The sequence below is a fragment of the Tauraco erythrolophus genome, chromosome 23, assembly GCF_009769465.1.
Source record: "Tauraco erythrolophus isolate bTauEry1 chromosome 23, bTauEry1.pri, whole genome shotgun sequence".
NCBI classification, from domain to species: Eukaryota; Metazoa; Chordata; class Aves; order Musophagiformes; family Musophagidae; genus Tauraco; species Tauraco erythrolophus.
In genome coordinates, this window is record NC_141487.1 from 6,476,934 (window position 1) to 6,494,090 (window position 17,157).

Consider the following 17,157-nt stretch of genomic DNA (forward strand, 5'->3'; position numbering starts at 1 on the left):
CATCATGTTCCTCAGCCCATCACATTCTCGTGGGGAGTACAGTTTTGAAATCAGAGAAGATAAAGTACAGGAGCATCCACAGCTATTCACTGACTCTACACTTAAAATAGCAGCACAGTTTAAGGGAAACGAGTAGAAGAACTTGCAGATGCCCTAGCCTGTGTTGTTAGCACAGTGAATTCCTGGTCTAGTAAATCACAGCCTCTCTGCTGTGCATTTTCAACAGAAAAAGGTCTGAAAAGTGTCAAATTACCAGGTGTGTCCCACATCTGGCTGCAGTATGCCATCAATACTAATAATGGCCTCTGTACGTCTATAATGGCCCATTAGCAATTCAGCAGAAACAGTTTTTCTACGATGAGTAATCCTGCAACAATGCAGTAAAGCATACAGGCTGGCATTTGTGAACAATCTGCTCACGATACCACACTTTTAATTATCAGCCATCAGAGAATCTGGTTAGTTCACCATCATCTAGACTATGTGAATCAAAACTGAATGCCTCTGAGAAACTTGTTGCAGTTCAAGCACAGGCTGTCAGGCTGAACTATCCGACAAAGTTTTCCAGTCTGTGCAGTCAAATGCATGATCATAAATTATAATTTCCAACTCTGAAAATCTATTGTAAAATTTCTGTTTCTAAAGTGTCGCTTGTACAATTAGGAAACAATTTGTGCAAATTAAAATGGAGAGTAGGACGGAAATGACAAAGAAACTGTTTTAACTCTTTGAGGAGTTTTAATACTTTTTTTTTTCCCCCTAATATCAACAGTAGCTAGAGAGAAAAATTCCCTTTTCCCCATGCCTGTTTTCCCTACCAGCTTTTGTCTCAGATGCTTTTCAGGGCAAAGCATCTGCCTATTCTGAGCTCTCCATATAACACTTTGCCCTGCGAGCATTTTGGCTAAGAATAGCTGTCACTGCAAAACAAAGAGGAAACAAGCTGGTAATAAACTTTTTTTTCATTTATTCACTGTCCTCAAGCGCAGACACACAAAAATGCTTCAGCTTCATGCCAACTCATTCTTACTCCTTTCTCACATCCTTACTCACCTAATAATTGGCCTGTGCAGGAGCTTTTTTTTTTTTTTTTCAATAGAGCACTAAACTGGTCTTTTTATGAATTAAAATCTTTGGTTTAAGAAAGACAGGGAAGATTATTCTTTAAGGACTCCACTGCTATGTAGAATGATTGGGCAGCAAAGATGGGTTTGTGAGTCTGACCCTTAACGAGAAAGAATAAAAGGCAGCCAACAACTCACGTTACCTACATAGATCATTCCTGGGTATTATTTTAATCTTTCTAAGAGATAAAACTTAAATCCATCTGGGAGATTAAGATGAAATTCTCACCTACTCATGATGGAGCTGTGCAGTGAGGGGCTGGAGGGCATTTAAGTGAAAACCAGTGGCTAACTTAAAAGGAAGCTTCCGTTACGCTCTGTAGTCCACAGTAGTGGTCCCTAAACACCAGGCTGACAGGAGACTTTTCTGCATAGCTCACGGTTAGAATTCTGCTTTTCTACTTGCATTTACTTTGGGATATTTTGACTTTTCCTGCATTCCCAACAGATCTTTGTTTTGCTTCTTCCCTGCCCTGGGGATTTCCCAAGTCAGAACGAGAACCTCATTCAAGGCCAGACTGGATGAGGCTTTGGGCAACCTGGTGCAGTGGAGGGTGTCTGTGCCCATGGCAGGGGGGTTGGAACGGGATGGTCTTTGAGGTCCCTTCCCACCCAAACCATTCTGTGATTCTATTGAACCTCTGAATTCCACAGCGACTGGGGGAACAGTGGATTAACCTTGCTCGACCTGTACAGGTTTTAGCTCAATGTGTCTACATCTATGCAGTTCCCAAATGGCTCATTAGCATGTTTTCTCACTTCACTTTGTTTGAAATGAAAGCTATAATACACTGTTTGTTTTTTTTCTTGTGGAATGAGTACTTCTTTCCCTTTGCAGAGCATCCAAGGATGTCCTCATTGTCAGGGTGAGTAATTCTTTGTCATCACTTTATACCAATAACGAGCTCGAACAGTTACAAATACTACGTGGTACATGTTGTTGTACAGCTTGGTGAGCCAGCAGTACTGTAGGTGTGTCTTGGCTGCTCTGCATCATAATACTTCTGGAACAAACCTATGAGTAATGCCGTGCTCCAGTGATGATCCCTCATCCTGCCTCTCTGGGAACTACTAGAGCTGTAATTTTGGTATTATTTGAACAAGTCTCTACAGGATGAGATCAAACACTCTAACTGCATTTCCTTTTTTCTGCAGGGAAAGGAGGATTTACCACTATTTCATAATGACAAGTGAGCACACGGCTTCTGCCCATGAAACAGCTGTGAACCAGATGTCACAACCTTGCTGTCCTACCTCCAACCTTGTCCCCCTTTTTCTATGACTGTTCCCCCATTTTACATCCAACCTCACTCCAGACAGGAAGACTCAAGATAAGAATGACTCTGCTAATGCATGACCATCGTTATGAAGAGGCCTTCAAATCCTGCTCCAGGATGAGGGTATTTCACTTCTTTTAAGTGGCAGTTCAGGATACAGTGCCGAACTGTGCATTTTGGAGACGTGCTTTCAACTGAAAATAACACACTGGTGGTTTTGGGTTTTTCACACAAAATATCATTACGGCTGCAGAAACACTGTGAACATTACATAACATATGTCATGAGACCAAAATGATACAGCAGTTGTCCTTGCTTTACACACGTTAACAAACCTCACCTCTTGCTCATACGTATAGCCTGCTTCTAGTAGGAGGCCTAAGTTGTTTTGAGAACAGGTAATGTTTGCATCATTGAGTGACGTGTTCTTGCCTGAGCACAGCTTAGACTGATAGGAGAAGGTGGAAATTTTATCCCATTTCTATCTAAAGGGAAAAGTATGAACTTGTTTCAGATCACTAGAAGGCAGAAACTCCTGTGCTCAAACAATACCATATGAGCAAGCTGGACTATGGTCCTAGACCAGCTGTTCAAGAACCATCTCTTTTGCCACGAATGTCCATGACAAAACATGCATTTGCATTAGTTTAAACTAATGTTAAAAACAAATCATCTTTTAACATCCTTATTGTAACAAGTTTTTAACACAACACTATTAGAAGATTCTGCCTCTTTCTGTGATTTCCCAAAGGAATCTGCAGTCAGGATCATGCAAAGACAGCTAGCTCTCTGCTCCACCCACTGAGTAATTTTCATTCACTCTGAGTCAGTTACAAGTTGGAAGGGCTAAGTGAACAGAGAGACACCTGCTTCTAACGCACAGTATATATATGACTTCTGGTTTTCTAACTGGAGGCAAATACTTTAGTGGGTGGAGCTGTGAATAAAGCCTGTGATGGCATCTCTTGGACCCAAGTATTCCATATTCTGGGCCATTTTATACTCAATGGGTGGCACCTATTAATGCTTAATTAAGCCTGGAAATTCTTGTCTGGCAACAAATGAAAAAACAAGCTACTTTGATGTACAGACTAGAGGCAAGAGATGAAGTTCTGTAGTTTATGTGTGTACTTTGGGTGTACTTATGTATTAAAAAAAGATCTTCAGAGCCAATGTGCTGCAGTTATACCAGCATAAAACACTACCGTGGATCCAAGCCTAGAGAAATCAACAGAAATTATTTCAGAGGATTTTGGCTCAGATCTCGCAATGCTAAAATACTAAGACTCTCAGACTGTCTACACTGCAAACTCCTAACACATCATACAGACAATGTGTTCTACCTTTAAATGAGCAAACTTGAATAATGGAGGCAGCCTACCCATGACACTATGGAGCTCAGCATTGGGTGTTGTTATTCCTCTCCAAACTAATTATCTTCTACTACTACAGAAAGTTCTGTATACCATCAAAAACAATATCCCTGCCACTTTACTCTAGGTAGTCCAGACCTCTTAGAAAACGCTGAGCTTCAAAGAGTTTCAAAGCAATCATCAAATTATTCCATTAAAATAATAATAGTCCCTGAAAGCACACAGGAATGCAGACATACTTCTGCAGTATTCAAGCAAAAGTAGTTGTTGTTCTGAAAGATTATGAGAAACATTGTTCTTTCTAAATGAAAAAGGACTCACCATCCTCATGCCCTTCTCTATTTCTCCGTCGATGTCTGTCTCGCCGGTGGCTAATAACTGACTCTGTTCCTGTTTCATTGTCCAGGCCATCCCGGCTGCTGGCAGCATTTGGGCTGTTAGAGAACAAATGGGAAGAAACAGGGGAGTGATCTCTTTTTTTCTTTTTGATAAAAACAGTTGCAATCATGAGCATATTGGTTTAGAAGCCAGAAAACTATTATGTGGATTAGCTGCAGTCTTGATGCAGCACTGCAAGCTCCTCCAGACTGCTCTGTTCACCCCAAAACTACCTGAAGGGTGAAAAGTCCTTAATGTGTTTCTCTTAGAATGCCATGAGGCCGGAATGCACTGCCATGCACATTTTACATGGGAATTAAACTACCAACAATCAAACCAACTGGTCCCATGGGCTTCTGTGGAAGCTGGACCCAGAATTGGTACATGTGTAAGCACATCTGTATAGTGTTACATTTAAGTGGACTGCTGAAGAGCCTTCTGCACACTCACACACTTTCTTTGCATTACCGAAATGTACTGACATGCCCACCGCACAAATTAGGAAATCAAGGTTGTTATTCGAGAAAACATTTAACTGGGCATTTCAAGCCCTAACGAAGCTAACAAAATGCAAGTATGTGTTCAAGTGTTGTCACAAGTACGTTTGCATTTCTAGTTTCAGTCCAGTACCACTGAAAAGGGAAAGAGAGGGACAGTTTCCTAAGGTTTCAGCTTCCCGCGAGGCTCTCAGGCATCTTAGCAGCACCATCTAGTGACTACTGCTGATACTTTCCACTACTAAATCAATTCCTGGGCTAAACCGCCTACAAAAGGTGGCTTACACCCTAACAAAGGGTCCGAAAGGAACCTCACAGCTGGCTTGTTCCTCATTCAATTCAATTTCCAGTGCACATACCCAAGAGCTGTGTAAGAAAGATAGCTCAGAGGTCACTATTCTCAACTCACTCATGCACCTCCACCACTAAACCAGGAGCCGCCATACCCATTCAGATGAACGTGGATTTGGCTACCATTAAACAGAAGCAGTGGAGCATGAAATACAGGATGAAGTTCAGAACTCTCATCAGGGAGGAAAAAAGTAAGTTTTCTTTGGATTTAAACAATCATGAAGCAAAGTACCAGTGCTGTTAGGCAGCTAGTTGAGATTGCCTCTTCACCTCTGGTAAGGATCTCATTCCCTTGGATGGTAGTGCCTGCTGACCTGTCTGCTCCATCTGTTTCTTGGATTCTTTGCTGTCCAGCAACATTTCTGTTCGTACAAATATACAACACCTCGCTTAGTTGGGGCTTCTTATCCAAATAACACCCCAGTCAACACTGAAGAAGGAAGACAGGAGATGACAGATCTCTGGTAGTTTGAATGGCATCAAAACAAATTGCAGGGAACTAGGAACCAAGAAGGTAAGTCACACCTACAGTAGTGGAGGTGATATGTGAATATACAGCAATACTGAAGCTACAGTTGTGAAAGTCACAGAGTTGCACTACTGATCTCTTAGAAGGAAACACTATTCAAGGAGACAGCATGCAGAAATGGCACTGAACACACTATTGCAGAATCACCGCACCGAAATCCCAAGAAACATAATTTTCAAAAATTGCTGGAGAACTATAAGTGATCAGACGAGAACTGCAGTCATGATTCAAGTTCTGGAAACCATGCTTGACAATTAAAGACTTGAGAAGCTGAACTTCTTTAGTTTATCTAAGAGAAACAAATAATTTGAAAATACATTGGATTCTTCATCACTTGGAATCTTTAAATGTAGAGTGGGTGTTTTTTTAAAATTAAATTCTAGCCGCGAAACAGAATTAAGGGCTTCATACAGAATAACTGAGTGAGATAATCTGCCTTGTGTTATGGAAACAAACTTAGTTCATCATTAGGCTCTCTTCTGGATTGAAAAAAAAATAAAACACAACAGCAAAAACCACTACAAAATGTTAAGATGTTTAATAGTGAAGAGAAGAACCAAAAAAGGCATTAAGGGAGAACAAGTTTTAATCCAGAAGACCTTCTCACAAGCCGTATTCTCTACTGAAGTTTAAAACAAGAAAGACAAAAGGGGTGTGGAGAGAGAAAGTAGGAAGATGATTTATCTAGGAATGAGAACACAAGCTGGAAAACACGACCTCCCTGACTCAGCATGACGAGTGCAAGTTACTTCACCCCTTTGAGGATTCCCACATTGGCTTTATAATCTGAAGGCACCGTCACTAACAGCACTGTGCTGACTGATGGCAAGAATATACAGACAAGATAAGAATTCTGTGATTCTGTGTGATTCTGGGAAGATTTTTAGAACCCTACAGAAGACAGCAGGTACCTCAACAGAGCACAGCTTAAATTCCATTGGTCTGAGTACACACAGTTATTAGCAGTGAGTGGTTCCACAAACACAGACTTGTGCCTAACTCACAATGTAATTATTTTTTAAATAAAGTTTGATCTTGCAGCTATTACATGTAGGTATAGGTCAGGAAGACAAAGAACTGGTTAATATTTGCAAAGCACGTGACTGCACTCATACAGGGCTCTCCAGTCAACCTAAAACAATCCACGAACGCACGAGGGCACTAAAGCCCTTGCAAGAAGCACAGTGCCAGGCAGGGTTAGTATTTCCCAAGATTTCTTGTCCCCTCTAGAAGGCATTTATCTGTAAAAGACTCATCCACAAGGCTACAGGCTCCTCCAGGCAATAGATACTGTAAAAAGCAATGGAAACACATGATGCCAGGCAAATCGAGGCCACCTTTCCTTCTCCAAACATATACTAAGATCACAGCTAGAACGAGGCCCTGCTTTAAATCCTCCTGTGTCAATTCAGAGGGCCTCCCTGAAAATGAAGGCGTTCTGAGGATATGCACTGGCTGTCCACACGTAACAGGAAATAGCAAGGCTACCATTAAATCTGATGACTCCCAGTCCGGCTACTTGCAGTTCAAGCTGCTAGCCTCTGTATGCACACGGAAGAGGCATTATTCCTTATGTAACTCTTTGTTCTTGGTATCAGTGTTCTGCTGGCTCTGCATACTACATAATTATACATAACACAGTAATAAAAGGTTGTCATCTGTACACTATAAAAAGCATTTTGGGCTCCCTCGCTACTCTTTCACAGTGGGTTTCAAAATTAGATATATAGGATATATATACTTCATTCTAACAATTACAGGGTTTTTAGTTCCCATTCCCTTTCTAACTTCCCAGTTCTAATAAGTATATTATTTTCCTAACGATAACAATAAGTAACCGGTTTGCAGCAGCAAGGAGAAATGCAGGAAGAAATAAACAGGAATTGCATTTTTTGGTTTAAAACAACAACAACAACAAAGACAATTTGCTCTTACTGGAATGATGGAGGCCGGGAGTCTCCAATGCCACCTGTTCTCTCAATGGGTGGCGGAAGGTCTGTGTGGCTTTCGGTGCACTGGGAGCCGGTGTCAGAGTGGGAGCTTTCAGCCAGGACCAGCTGTCAACAGAAAGACGATAATTACATACACTTGTACAGGTTTCTCCACTTTGACATAAGGTGTTCAGCCACTGCTTTCCTAAATATTCTGAGAGATCTAAGGAAACTAGAGCAAAGGAAATGCTTAGTGTCTAGTTGCATGGATTCCTGCCAAACTTTCATAAAACCAGTTTACATTCAATCTCAACATGAAAGCGTCATCAGCTAGGATATGCACAAAATTCTTGCAAGCACCTCAAAATTTTCTCATCTCAGAACAAATAAGCACATCAAGCAGGGAGTGCGCTTTTTCTTGTGGCTTATCATTACAACATTCTCTGAGTTTCCTAAGCATGCAAGTTGTGAGCATTCCTTGCTAAATGCATGCACATTTCAAGACTGCACTCTCAGTCTCGTTTTGCCACGATAAAAATAAAAAGCAAAAGTTGAAACTTGACAGTATGATAGCCCAAACATGGTGTAACGTCTTATGCAAAGACCCTCAAAATCCTCGGAAATTCACAATCTGATCTGGACCAACCACTAAATCTCAGAGTCGCCACCATCTGTATTAAGAGTCCGAATTAAAACCAAAATCCACCAAATCTCAACAGCCATAATCTTTAGGAGGAGGACCAGATTCCTGATGTTCATCATACTTGTGTCTCTTGTGCCCATTTTGTCTCTTAATGTTCCCTTAAGGCAGGGGACAGAGCTGCAGATAAGAAAAGTCATTTTCCAATCATGTCATGAAAACCAGTGTGCGCTCTTCTGTAATTCATAATGGCCTGAAAACTTTTATAGAACGACACTGCTGTAATTACCACCTTCAGAATTCCTCTGACACCGGCAGAAGCTGAAGGTGCCTGGCAGCCAGGGTAGAAGGAAAGGCTGCAGAGCACCCAAACACAGCACTCACATGGAACCGGGTAACTGAAGACGTGCTGCAACACTCAGTCTCCTCGTTACAAACACCAAGCATCTACATACAGCCTCAAGCATTTGGGACCTATACTATATTCTAGTCCCATTACAAGGCAGAGTGCAAATTCTTCATCTAACAACTCATGTCGGAGTGCATTATTTCCTATTTCCTATCAACATCCTCAATCATTAATAGGGATGCTCCTGGATAACAGATCACAGGGATGATGATGGCACACAAGGGGCTTACTCTACTCAACCTTACTTCCAATAAATTCAGGACAGAAAAACCATCTCTGTTCAGTATGCCTAACGTGACATGGTTAATCAGCAGAGAAACAGACATGAGAAAGAAGAATGAGCCCCTCTTCCTATCGGAGATTAAAATAATTAACATGCCTAAACATAACTTAAATCCTAGGGTAGAAGAACTAAATATACACTGAGTAAAGCACCACTACAGGAAAAACAAAGTGCACTGGTCCAAGATTTCTTCTAATTTATCTCTGCAAACAGAACGTGGCAATTCCCAATTAGCAGATCCTCAACGGCTAGATCAAGTGGTTATTTTTTACTGAAAAGCATAATGGTGGAGAAAGAGATTCAACCCTCTACTATTCAAACCAGGAAGGCAGGCAGATGACCAACATGGGAGGTTTTGCTCAAAATGAAAATAGAATTTCACCAACTTCACCAACCAAAGACTTGGTTAGTATTTTAAGTGACTGTACCAAAATCAGTCTTCAATTTAGCTGGGCATCCTAGGCAGACAAACCCCACCAAGGACCGCCTGCACTTCAGACAGACAGGATCAAGAAAAAGGCAGGGAAGGAGCATTGCCGATACCGCTGCACTGAGAAGAAATCAAGGTGAAATGAAGTCACTTGCTCAGCCTCACACAGGAGGTCTATGGCAGTCCTGAAAGCAAATTCAGACTTTGCACATCCTAATCTAGTTCCACACTTTCCTTGCTATATTTTGAATCGTTTTGCATCCAATCAGAAAGGAAGCTAAAAAATCCACGTATTTCAACAGCGTACTGACCACACACACCACTTTCTGGCCACTACCAACAGAAGTCAGACTTGAACTAGTGACCTAGAGGGGAACAGGTTTATATCCTACTACCAGTCCCCCGAGACTTCTAATCACTTCACCAAGTCTCTTTAAACAATATGATTATAAGGTCTTTAATTAAATGCTCAAATAACAATATAGATTATTACCTTTCACTAAGGAGCAACAAGGTCTCAGCCTTCCTGTTTTTAGCTGTGAAAGAACTAGCCCTATACAAAAGATTCCAACTATAACTGGTTAATTTATCAAGCATTAATTCTAATATAATCACCAGATAGACACTAGCTGTGAAAGAAGGGGATGGAGAGGGAGAGGGAACAGGATAGGAGAGGACTGGTGTTCAGCATGCTCCTAAAAGCAGACACCATAAATACGAGAAGGCAAACACACACGGACCATCTTTAAAAGAGAACTGCCTGAAGATAAAACAACTGCAGTTCTCCAGCACTACATGGAACCAGCTGCATTATTCAAACTCTCTTATCACCAAAGCAAGAACAGCAGAGGAAACACTGAAGGGAAAAATAACACAAGCATTCCTAATAACTTGATAATTAAGGTTTCTTTCTTTCAGGTGGGGAAGTTAATGGGAGATGTTTAGAAAGCATGTTGGCATTACGGAGATGCAAGGATGTCTCTGGAGCCTGGCTCATCCCCTGAAGAATCTCTGTGCAAGTGCTTTCACAAACAAAATCAAATCAAAGGATAAAAAAAAAGAAAAAAGAAAAAAAAAAGAAACCAGGTCTAGGCAAGATCTATACATCCCTTCATCCTTCGCATTTGAAATTGTATCAAGCTACACAAACAAGGACCCAGCCCAAGTTATCTGAAAGCAGAAGAACATGCTCCTTCTTTAAGCCCTTCTGCTGATGGCAACACCTGCCCAAAGATGCGCCTGATGCGAAGACAGAGATGAGCCAACATGACGAATCCTTTCCATATTTCAGGATATTTGTTCTTTAGTATTTCCCTGCTCCTGGAGGAAGACTTCTTGGCAATGCAGAACCCATTATGAAGGCAAGCCTACCATAATGACTGAGGCTGCAGATCATCTTGGGAGTGCTGCTGAGAAGCAGCAAAATCCACTGCAGCAAAGCAACTCCTTTGTGAATATTGTCCCTGGGCTGTGTTCTCCTGAAGGATAAAGCACTGGGTACCTGCTTCATATTAACCTTCAGTGGGATTAGAGTCAGGAACAGCCTCAGACTATGCCATTACCATTATAAAGGGAAGAGGGCTGCAGAAATTACCCACACTAATTAACTATGCAGCTGCATTCAGGAAATACAGCACTATAAACTTGGTTCAGTTCACTACCAGATATAGTGAACTCGAGACATACTCAAACTCAAGAAAAGATACTAGCAATATCCCCTGTTTCCGAGGAGCTTGTTAATCCTAGATAAAGGTCTTTCAGATTTCAAGCAGTAAATCACACACACAACAGCCATGATAACACAGTGGCCAGTGCAGAACTCCTCATGTTTACCTTCCTGAGTTAAGATCCATGCTCCACTGGCTGTACTGCAGCCTGGCTCAGATATTTCCACACAAAGTACACTTACTCTAATTTAGACACATCCTTTGGGGTGAAATTTTGCCCCTGAGGAATAATAATAAGTAAATAAATATATAAATAAACCCAAGAGTGGAACAATTTAAATAGGTTGCCTAACATGACCTTACTCTTAGGATAACCAGGACCTGGGAGCTCCTGCAAGAGGACCTGACTTCAGAGATTTAGGCAAGAGAAGCAGTTACGTCATTAAAGCAAGATGCAGACCGTCCAGATCTATGTCTGGTTACAAGTGGAGCACTCATCCTGCATCAAATCTTTCATTCTTGGCTTACAGATCTCTGTGCTCAAGAGCACTAGAATATAAACGGATGGCTGCAGACCAAATTAACAAAAACACCAGAAAAGAGCATTAGAAAAACATTTGTTGTGCTAGGAAAGAAAATCTGCAGAGAAGACGGCACATGCAGCAAGATCATTAAGACTGCACTGTCTAGCTGATTTTTCCCAAACACCAAAAGGATTGGAAAGGCAGTGTAACACCTAAGACAATGGAATATTGGACTCAGCAGGAGCTTCATAGTGAGTTAGCAGCCCTGCCTCTTTCCAGGCACCTCACGAAATGCCTTCAATTTGATGAGGGTTTGATGGTGAGTGCAGAAAAGGAAGAACTCTGTGGGAGTGTATGTCTGTTGACAGAATTCATATGTCCCTGCCCTGGCTACATGTATGGGCACACAGAATTGCTGCTCCCTACTTTGCTGTGCAAGCTACGAGTTCCTCAGTTCTTCCAGCAATGAGTAACGCTCTGTAAATCATTAAGTATCCTATCGGCTTTCAGATAAATGGTGTTGTTTTCTTTGACAAGCTATGGTAGGAACAAAATGCTCCAATATTATACCACTTTGAACGGAGAAGATAATGCACTACTGGACCACCACCTTGTAGACTTCTCACTGTGTTTCTGTGAGAAATGTAGCATTAACCCCAGCTTCCTGGTCAGAAACCAGCCCTGGAAAATTATATTTCACCCATCAAGCTTCTCCTGCAGTTTTGACTGGCAGTAGCATTTTAATCTATTTCTTTATTTGCACTATGTTGGTACTCTGTGCGGTTCAAGAGCATTCCTGTGGGCTGTGAAACAGCTGCTGGGTTCCACCCCAAAGGACTGCATTTCAATGGGAAACGTGGATGTCTTCTGTGTGGTGCACATGCAGGAAGTTAATAAGGAAGCGTGGAACTATTGCAACTGTTGATTCAGTTCATTCCACGGTACCGAATGCTGTTTGTTTTTTCAACTGAGGTCCTACCATCACACTCACTACTAAATCTTTCCCAGGAAGCGGAGAAAGCAGCTCTGGCATGTTAGAAAGGGATCTTAGTTCTTGTGATATCCCCAGTGATTCCCACACAGCCACCTCCGATTCCTGACAGCACAAACAACAGTGTACTGTGCCAGTCAGCTACTCTACGCTGTGGTAACAAAACATCCAGCCTACTCATGCTGAACAAAAGTGCTTGTTTCCTTCTGTGCTAGAGAAGGTTATCCAGCATTGCTAGGCACCTGCTAAAAAACAGTTATCTCGGAAATCATTTGCAGAGGTAAGTGTTCAGTTCACTGTGTCAACACTGCTCACTTCAGCAACTAGCCTTCCAATGTGAAGTCCTGGTACAGGCACAAAAGCAAACTTCACGCCACTCCATTCTGCAGGCTGAAAGCAAATTCAAGGGATGGAAGAGCAACTAGCAGGAAAACGGCCAGGCTCTCAAACACAAGCAAAACTTAAGCTCCCCAATCAGAGCCCAACAGTGACATCAAGCCAGTGAATGTTACAGTGTCAGGAGAGAACATCTTCTTCCCGTTAATTGCCACTGATCTCCAGCAAGTCCTTGGATCAATTGTTTCACCTCTCTGTAGCTCCATTTCCCTTTTTCTCCTCTACGCCACATTTGCTCACGCTTTTCACTTAATGATGGCAAGGACTGCCTTTTACAGCACTCAGCAGACATTTCACACAGGCATGAAGCCAGCTCAAGAAATCAGTTTGTTCAACATTCATGACCAAAGACATCAGACAACAAGAACCAGTCTGGGAAGGGGAAGAGCGAATATGGGTACACTCTGCTCTCATATTCTCATCTGACTAAATATTTATTAGTCTACCAGCATGAAAACTACAATATTTAAATTCGGTTACTGAGAGCAGCAGCAGCTCTTGGTATTTCTTTCAGCTCAGGGAGAGGTGAGGGACTGCTGACAGCAACTAACGAAATACCCCAAAAGAGCCATTTGTATTTCTGACAGCATTTAGAACAGCCACATTCATCTCCAAGTTGAAAGCAATTACTTCCTATGAAGTCACAGACATCTCAAATCCTAAGTGAAAGCTTCAGAGACATGGCCCATTACTCACAGGAAAGCTGCTCCCAAAGGACCAATTGCACAAAAGGACTTACTGGTGAGGCCCTTTATTCCACCAGGAACTCTGTCCAAGGCAACAGGACTCCTCATTGCTAGAAAGCCTGCAAAAGCCTATCAGGAATGTGATGTTTATTTTAGTAACAAGAAATTGTCTATGCCAGCCAGATTAGGCTTCCCCCTTTTTTCCTGCTGAAAACTACAGTACACTTGTTTGGGGTTTGCTCCAACTAGGGACCATAGATACTCCAAGAATACAGGATCAAGCTTATATAGTCTGGAAATCAGAACCTGTAACAGACTAAAAGGAACAACTTTAAGAAAACTGTGGCTGCCAGGTAAAGTAGGACCTTCTTCAGGGTTCAGAGACAGAAAGATGCAGAGCTGGGTTTCAAAATAAAATTGTCAGTTCTATCTGTGATTTTATCATCTACCATCTTCTATCATTTTAGAGAAGATCTTGTATCTTCATGAAATATAGTATCTCAGATTACTCCCAGATTCTGTTAAGCATCTCGGGTGTTTGTTCATGGCACGGTATAGCAGGCTAGCTGAGAAACAAACTCAATTTCGCCAACTGATGCTCTGCAACAAGTTCTCTGCTTCTTGGAGAACAGGTGAAGTAAGAACAGGAGGGAAAAACCAAAAATCTGCAATCCTATAATCCTATTTCCACATCTCCCATTTCCAGATTTTTTCAGCAGGTTAGTGAATGTTTTTCTGAGAGCTTACACATTCCTCACCCCAGCTGAAAACAGGAACCTGTGTCCATCAGAGCATGCAGAGACCTGGGTTGAGTGTACCATGCTTCGGCAAATGATAGCAAGTACTTCTGCTGCATGACTAAGGCAGTAAGATTTCCTTACAGGCTTTTGCTCCACCTGGCGCTGATCAGTTAGAAATAGGATGGCATCTTTTAATTCAAACTTGGATTAAATTTAATTTGAGAATTATCATGCATATCAGACCAGAACCACCCAACATTACTTTAGCAAAGAGAAGACACTAAGATCATAAAGCTTTGAAGCTTCCTCATTCAGCACATTTTTTCAGTTTTTCTTCAAGTTCCCCATCCTTCATGTTAACCTGTTGGCTTCCTCCCCATCTCTTTCTCATAGAGATCCTAGGACTCCAGCCCCAGCTGCCCCTTAGAGGAATTTCATTCTCCTATTCTAGGATTCAGATCCTTCCCTAATAACTCATTCAGATACCTTAAAGCTTAGGAATGTTTTCAGTGATCCTGCCTTGCTTCTTTATAAGCTCTGAACATGATGGAAGATGATCTACATTACAATACTGTGTTAACATCCACTTCACTTTGGGTCAGATTTCATGCACAGCTCTCTTATTTTTTCCCCTGTGTGATAATTCAGTCTATCAGCAGAAGAATGAGGGTATAATCTGTGAAGAGAAGAAACAGGGCCTGAAATCAGTTAATTTTATACATAAGAAATCAATAAGAATCTGCTTCTGTAGATTTTCATTCACTGCCTCAGTTACGTGCTGACAGGCAACAATGCACTTTGCTGAAGATCATTTAACAACCCTGAAGCTCCTGTGTTGCCTTGTATGGTAGAAGACTAAATGATTCTACCCAACAATTTTAATTGCAATTGCAAATACAGTGTCTAAAAAGCTTATGTACAAACAGGACAAGTATTATCTCTTGGCACCCAGATCACAGAGAAGAAAAATGAAAAGAGAAAGATTCACACAAGGCTATGACATCACTGCCAGCCAATAGGAAATAGTGCACATTCCCAGCACATTCCCAGCAGCCAGTCAGGGAATTGTTCCCAGATGTTGCAAAGCCTTCCTCAAAAACACAGATAACAGCCAACCGACTTTGTGCAAACTGCTGGCAGAGGCTGCTCGGCTGGCTCTGATCTGGCAGCATCCACAAGCCAATTCTTTCCATATTCCCAGCTTCCACTGGGAGACTGTCCCTCGACCGTGCAAAGAGAACAGGAAAATAAAGCTTTTGCAAAAAGCCTGAAGGTAACATATTGTCTTCCTTGCAAGCAATTTTGCCAAAGTGCCCAGTAAGGACCTGACCCTGAAATAAAAAAAAAAAAATAAAAAAAAAAAAAAAGCATGAATAATTTCACTCAGGTAAGCAGTCCCAAAGAACTCAAAACAAATTACCCCCTGAGAAAAATCGTATCCTATGTTTTATGTGTGTGTGTGTGCATGTATGTTAGCAGAACAGGCACGTGCATCAGCTATTTTTTTGCAGAAGATGTGTTTGTGTAAATGCGTTTACAGTAATAACTACTAGAGGAAGAACTCTGCCATACAATTAATGCTAGTCTCTATATGGTTGAAAAACCTAAAGGTCAACCTCTGAAAAGGAATCTAGTAAGTAGTAGCCCTCTGTCCCAAATTATTTAGTCCTTTAAAAAAAAAAAAAACAAACAAAAAAACCCACCCCGAAATCAGAAGGACAAGATCTAAGATGGGGAGGAGAAGAACAAACAGGACATAGGAGGGATGGGGAGAAGGTTTAAATAGTTAATTAGGAGCAGTGATTCTAATTCGATACTAATATACTTGTACGGTGCAAAAGTAAGCAACACCTAAAGACTTGCAGATCCTCCCTTGAACATTTTCCCCTATGGAAATCAGTCCTACATACTACACTAAGATCAAAGTTCCTGCCTATGACAAATAGAAGGATTCAAACGTTATTAAAAAAGATGAAAATCTCCAATTTCTAAACGTCAGTCATCTTGTAAACTTCAAAGTAGCCACTGCATCAGTCAAGAGAGGAGGTGTGGGAGAAGAGACAGCTCAGCCGTATCGTGTGCGCTGAACGTTGCAATTCTAAATACGTCACCTCAATGTGAAGCACACATATATACACTGCAGTAATTTACAGTGAGGATGACAATTATCACAGATGGTTTTGCAAAAGAATCCCAAGCTGTCTGCTACCAGCTGATGCACATTTTATAACATGGGAGACAAAGAAAGCTCAGGCCCATCATGTTAAAAACCAGAAAAGGAAATAGCCCTGCCCAAAACAGTTTTTCCAAAAGCTAAAGACTAACTTTGCTAGCCCTGAAATATATGTATTCGATTAAGTTCCAGTGAATAGGATATTAAAGGGCTCAACTGTGAACAATTAACTTACAGTAAGATTTACATAAAACTCCTCCAGTAATTAGCAGCAAATAGAGGCAGATAAGCACCGCAATTTTATGGGTGTTAGTGTGGAAAAAGCAATTTGCAATTCGTAACCCAGGTCAGACACAGATGTTTCAGCTGATTTTTCAGCAGACTGAACAGAAGCCCTTGTCAACATCATCTGCAAAAGATGCACTGTATGATCTCTGAGAAGAGAGCTATAAACTGAATCCAAACTAGTGGGATATGCATATAAATTTGGAAACAAGCTGATGGGTGGGCAGAGAGGAAAGAGCCTGTCTTTTGAAGCAATGTTTCTATCCATACTACCTGCAACAATCTGTGCTGCCTCCTCAGCTGAAGTAGACAGGTTTATAATGCATTATGTTATTTGCTGCTGAGCAGCAGAGCCTGTGAAAAGCCTAAGCTGGTACAGTACTCACAAAAGGCTCTACAGTACTAGTTCTCTGAAACAATTAATTTGAGCCACACATCGAAATTTTGCTTTTAGATCTTTGCAATAGCACCAT

General features: G+C 41.4%; 1 protein-coding gene across 5 annotated transcripts in view; it reads right to left on the reverse strand.

Moving 5' to 3' along the window:
• DVL1 (dishevelled segment polarity protein 1) overlaps positions 1-17,157 on the reverse strand; it is an 83,077-nt gene that overhangs the window by 28,220 nt on the left and 37,700 nt on the right. For 4 of the 5 annotated variants that reach the window (XM_086625521.1, XM_086625520.1, XM_086625519.1 and 1 more), the window contains 2 exons: positions 7,465-7,586; positions 4,096-4,208 (listed from right to left, as the gene is read on the reverse strand). In XM_086625521.1, the coding sequence (XP_086481647.1) occupies positions 4,096-4,208; positions 7,465-7,586 (235 nt within the window). Of the gene's footprint in view, positions 1-4,095; positions 4,209-7,464; positions 7,587-14,712; positions 14,751-17,157 lie in introns of those variants that run through there. The other variant, XM_086625524.1, reaches the window with a different exon arrangement.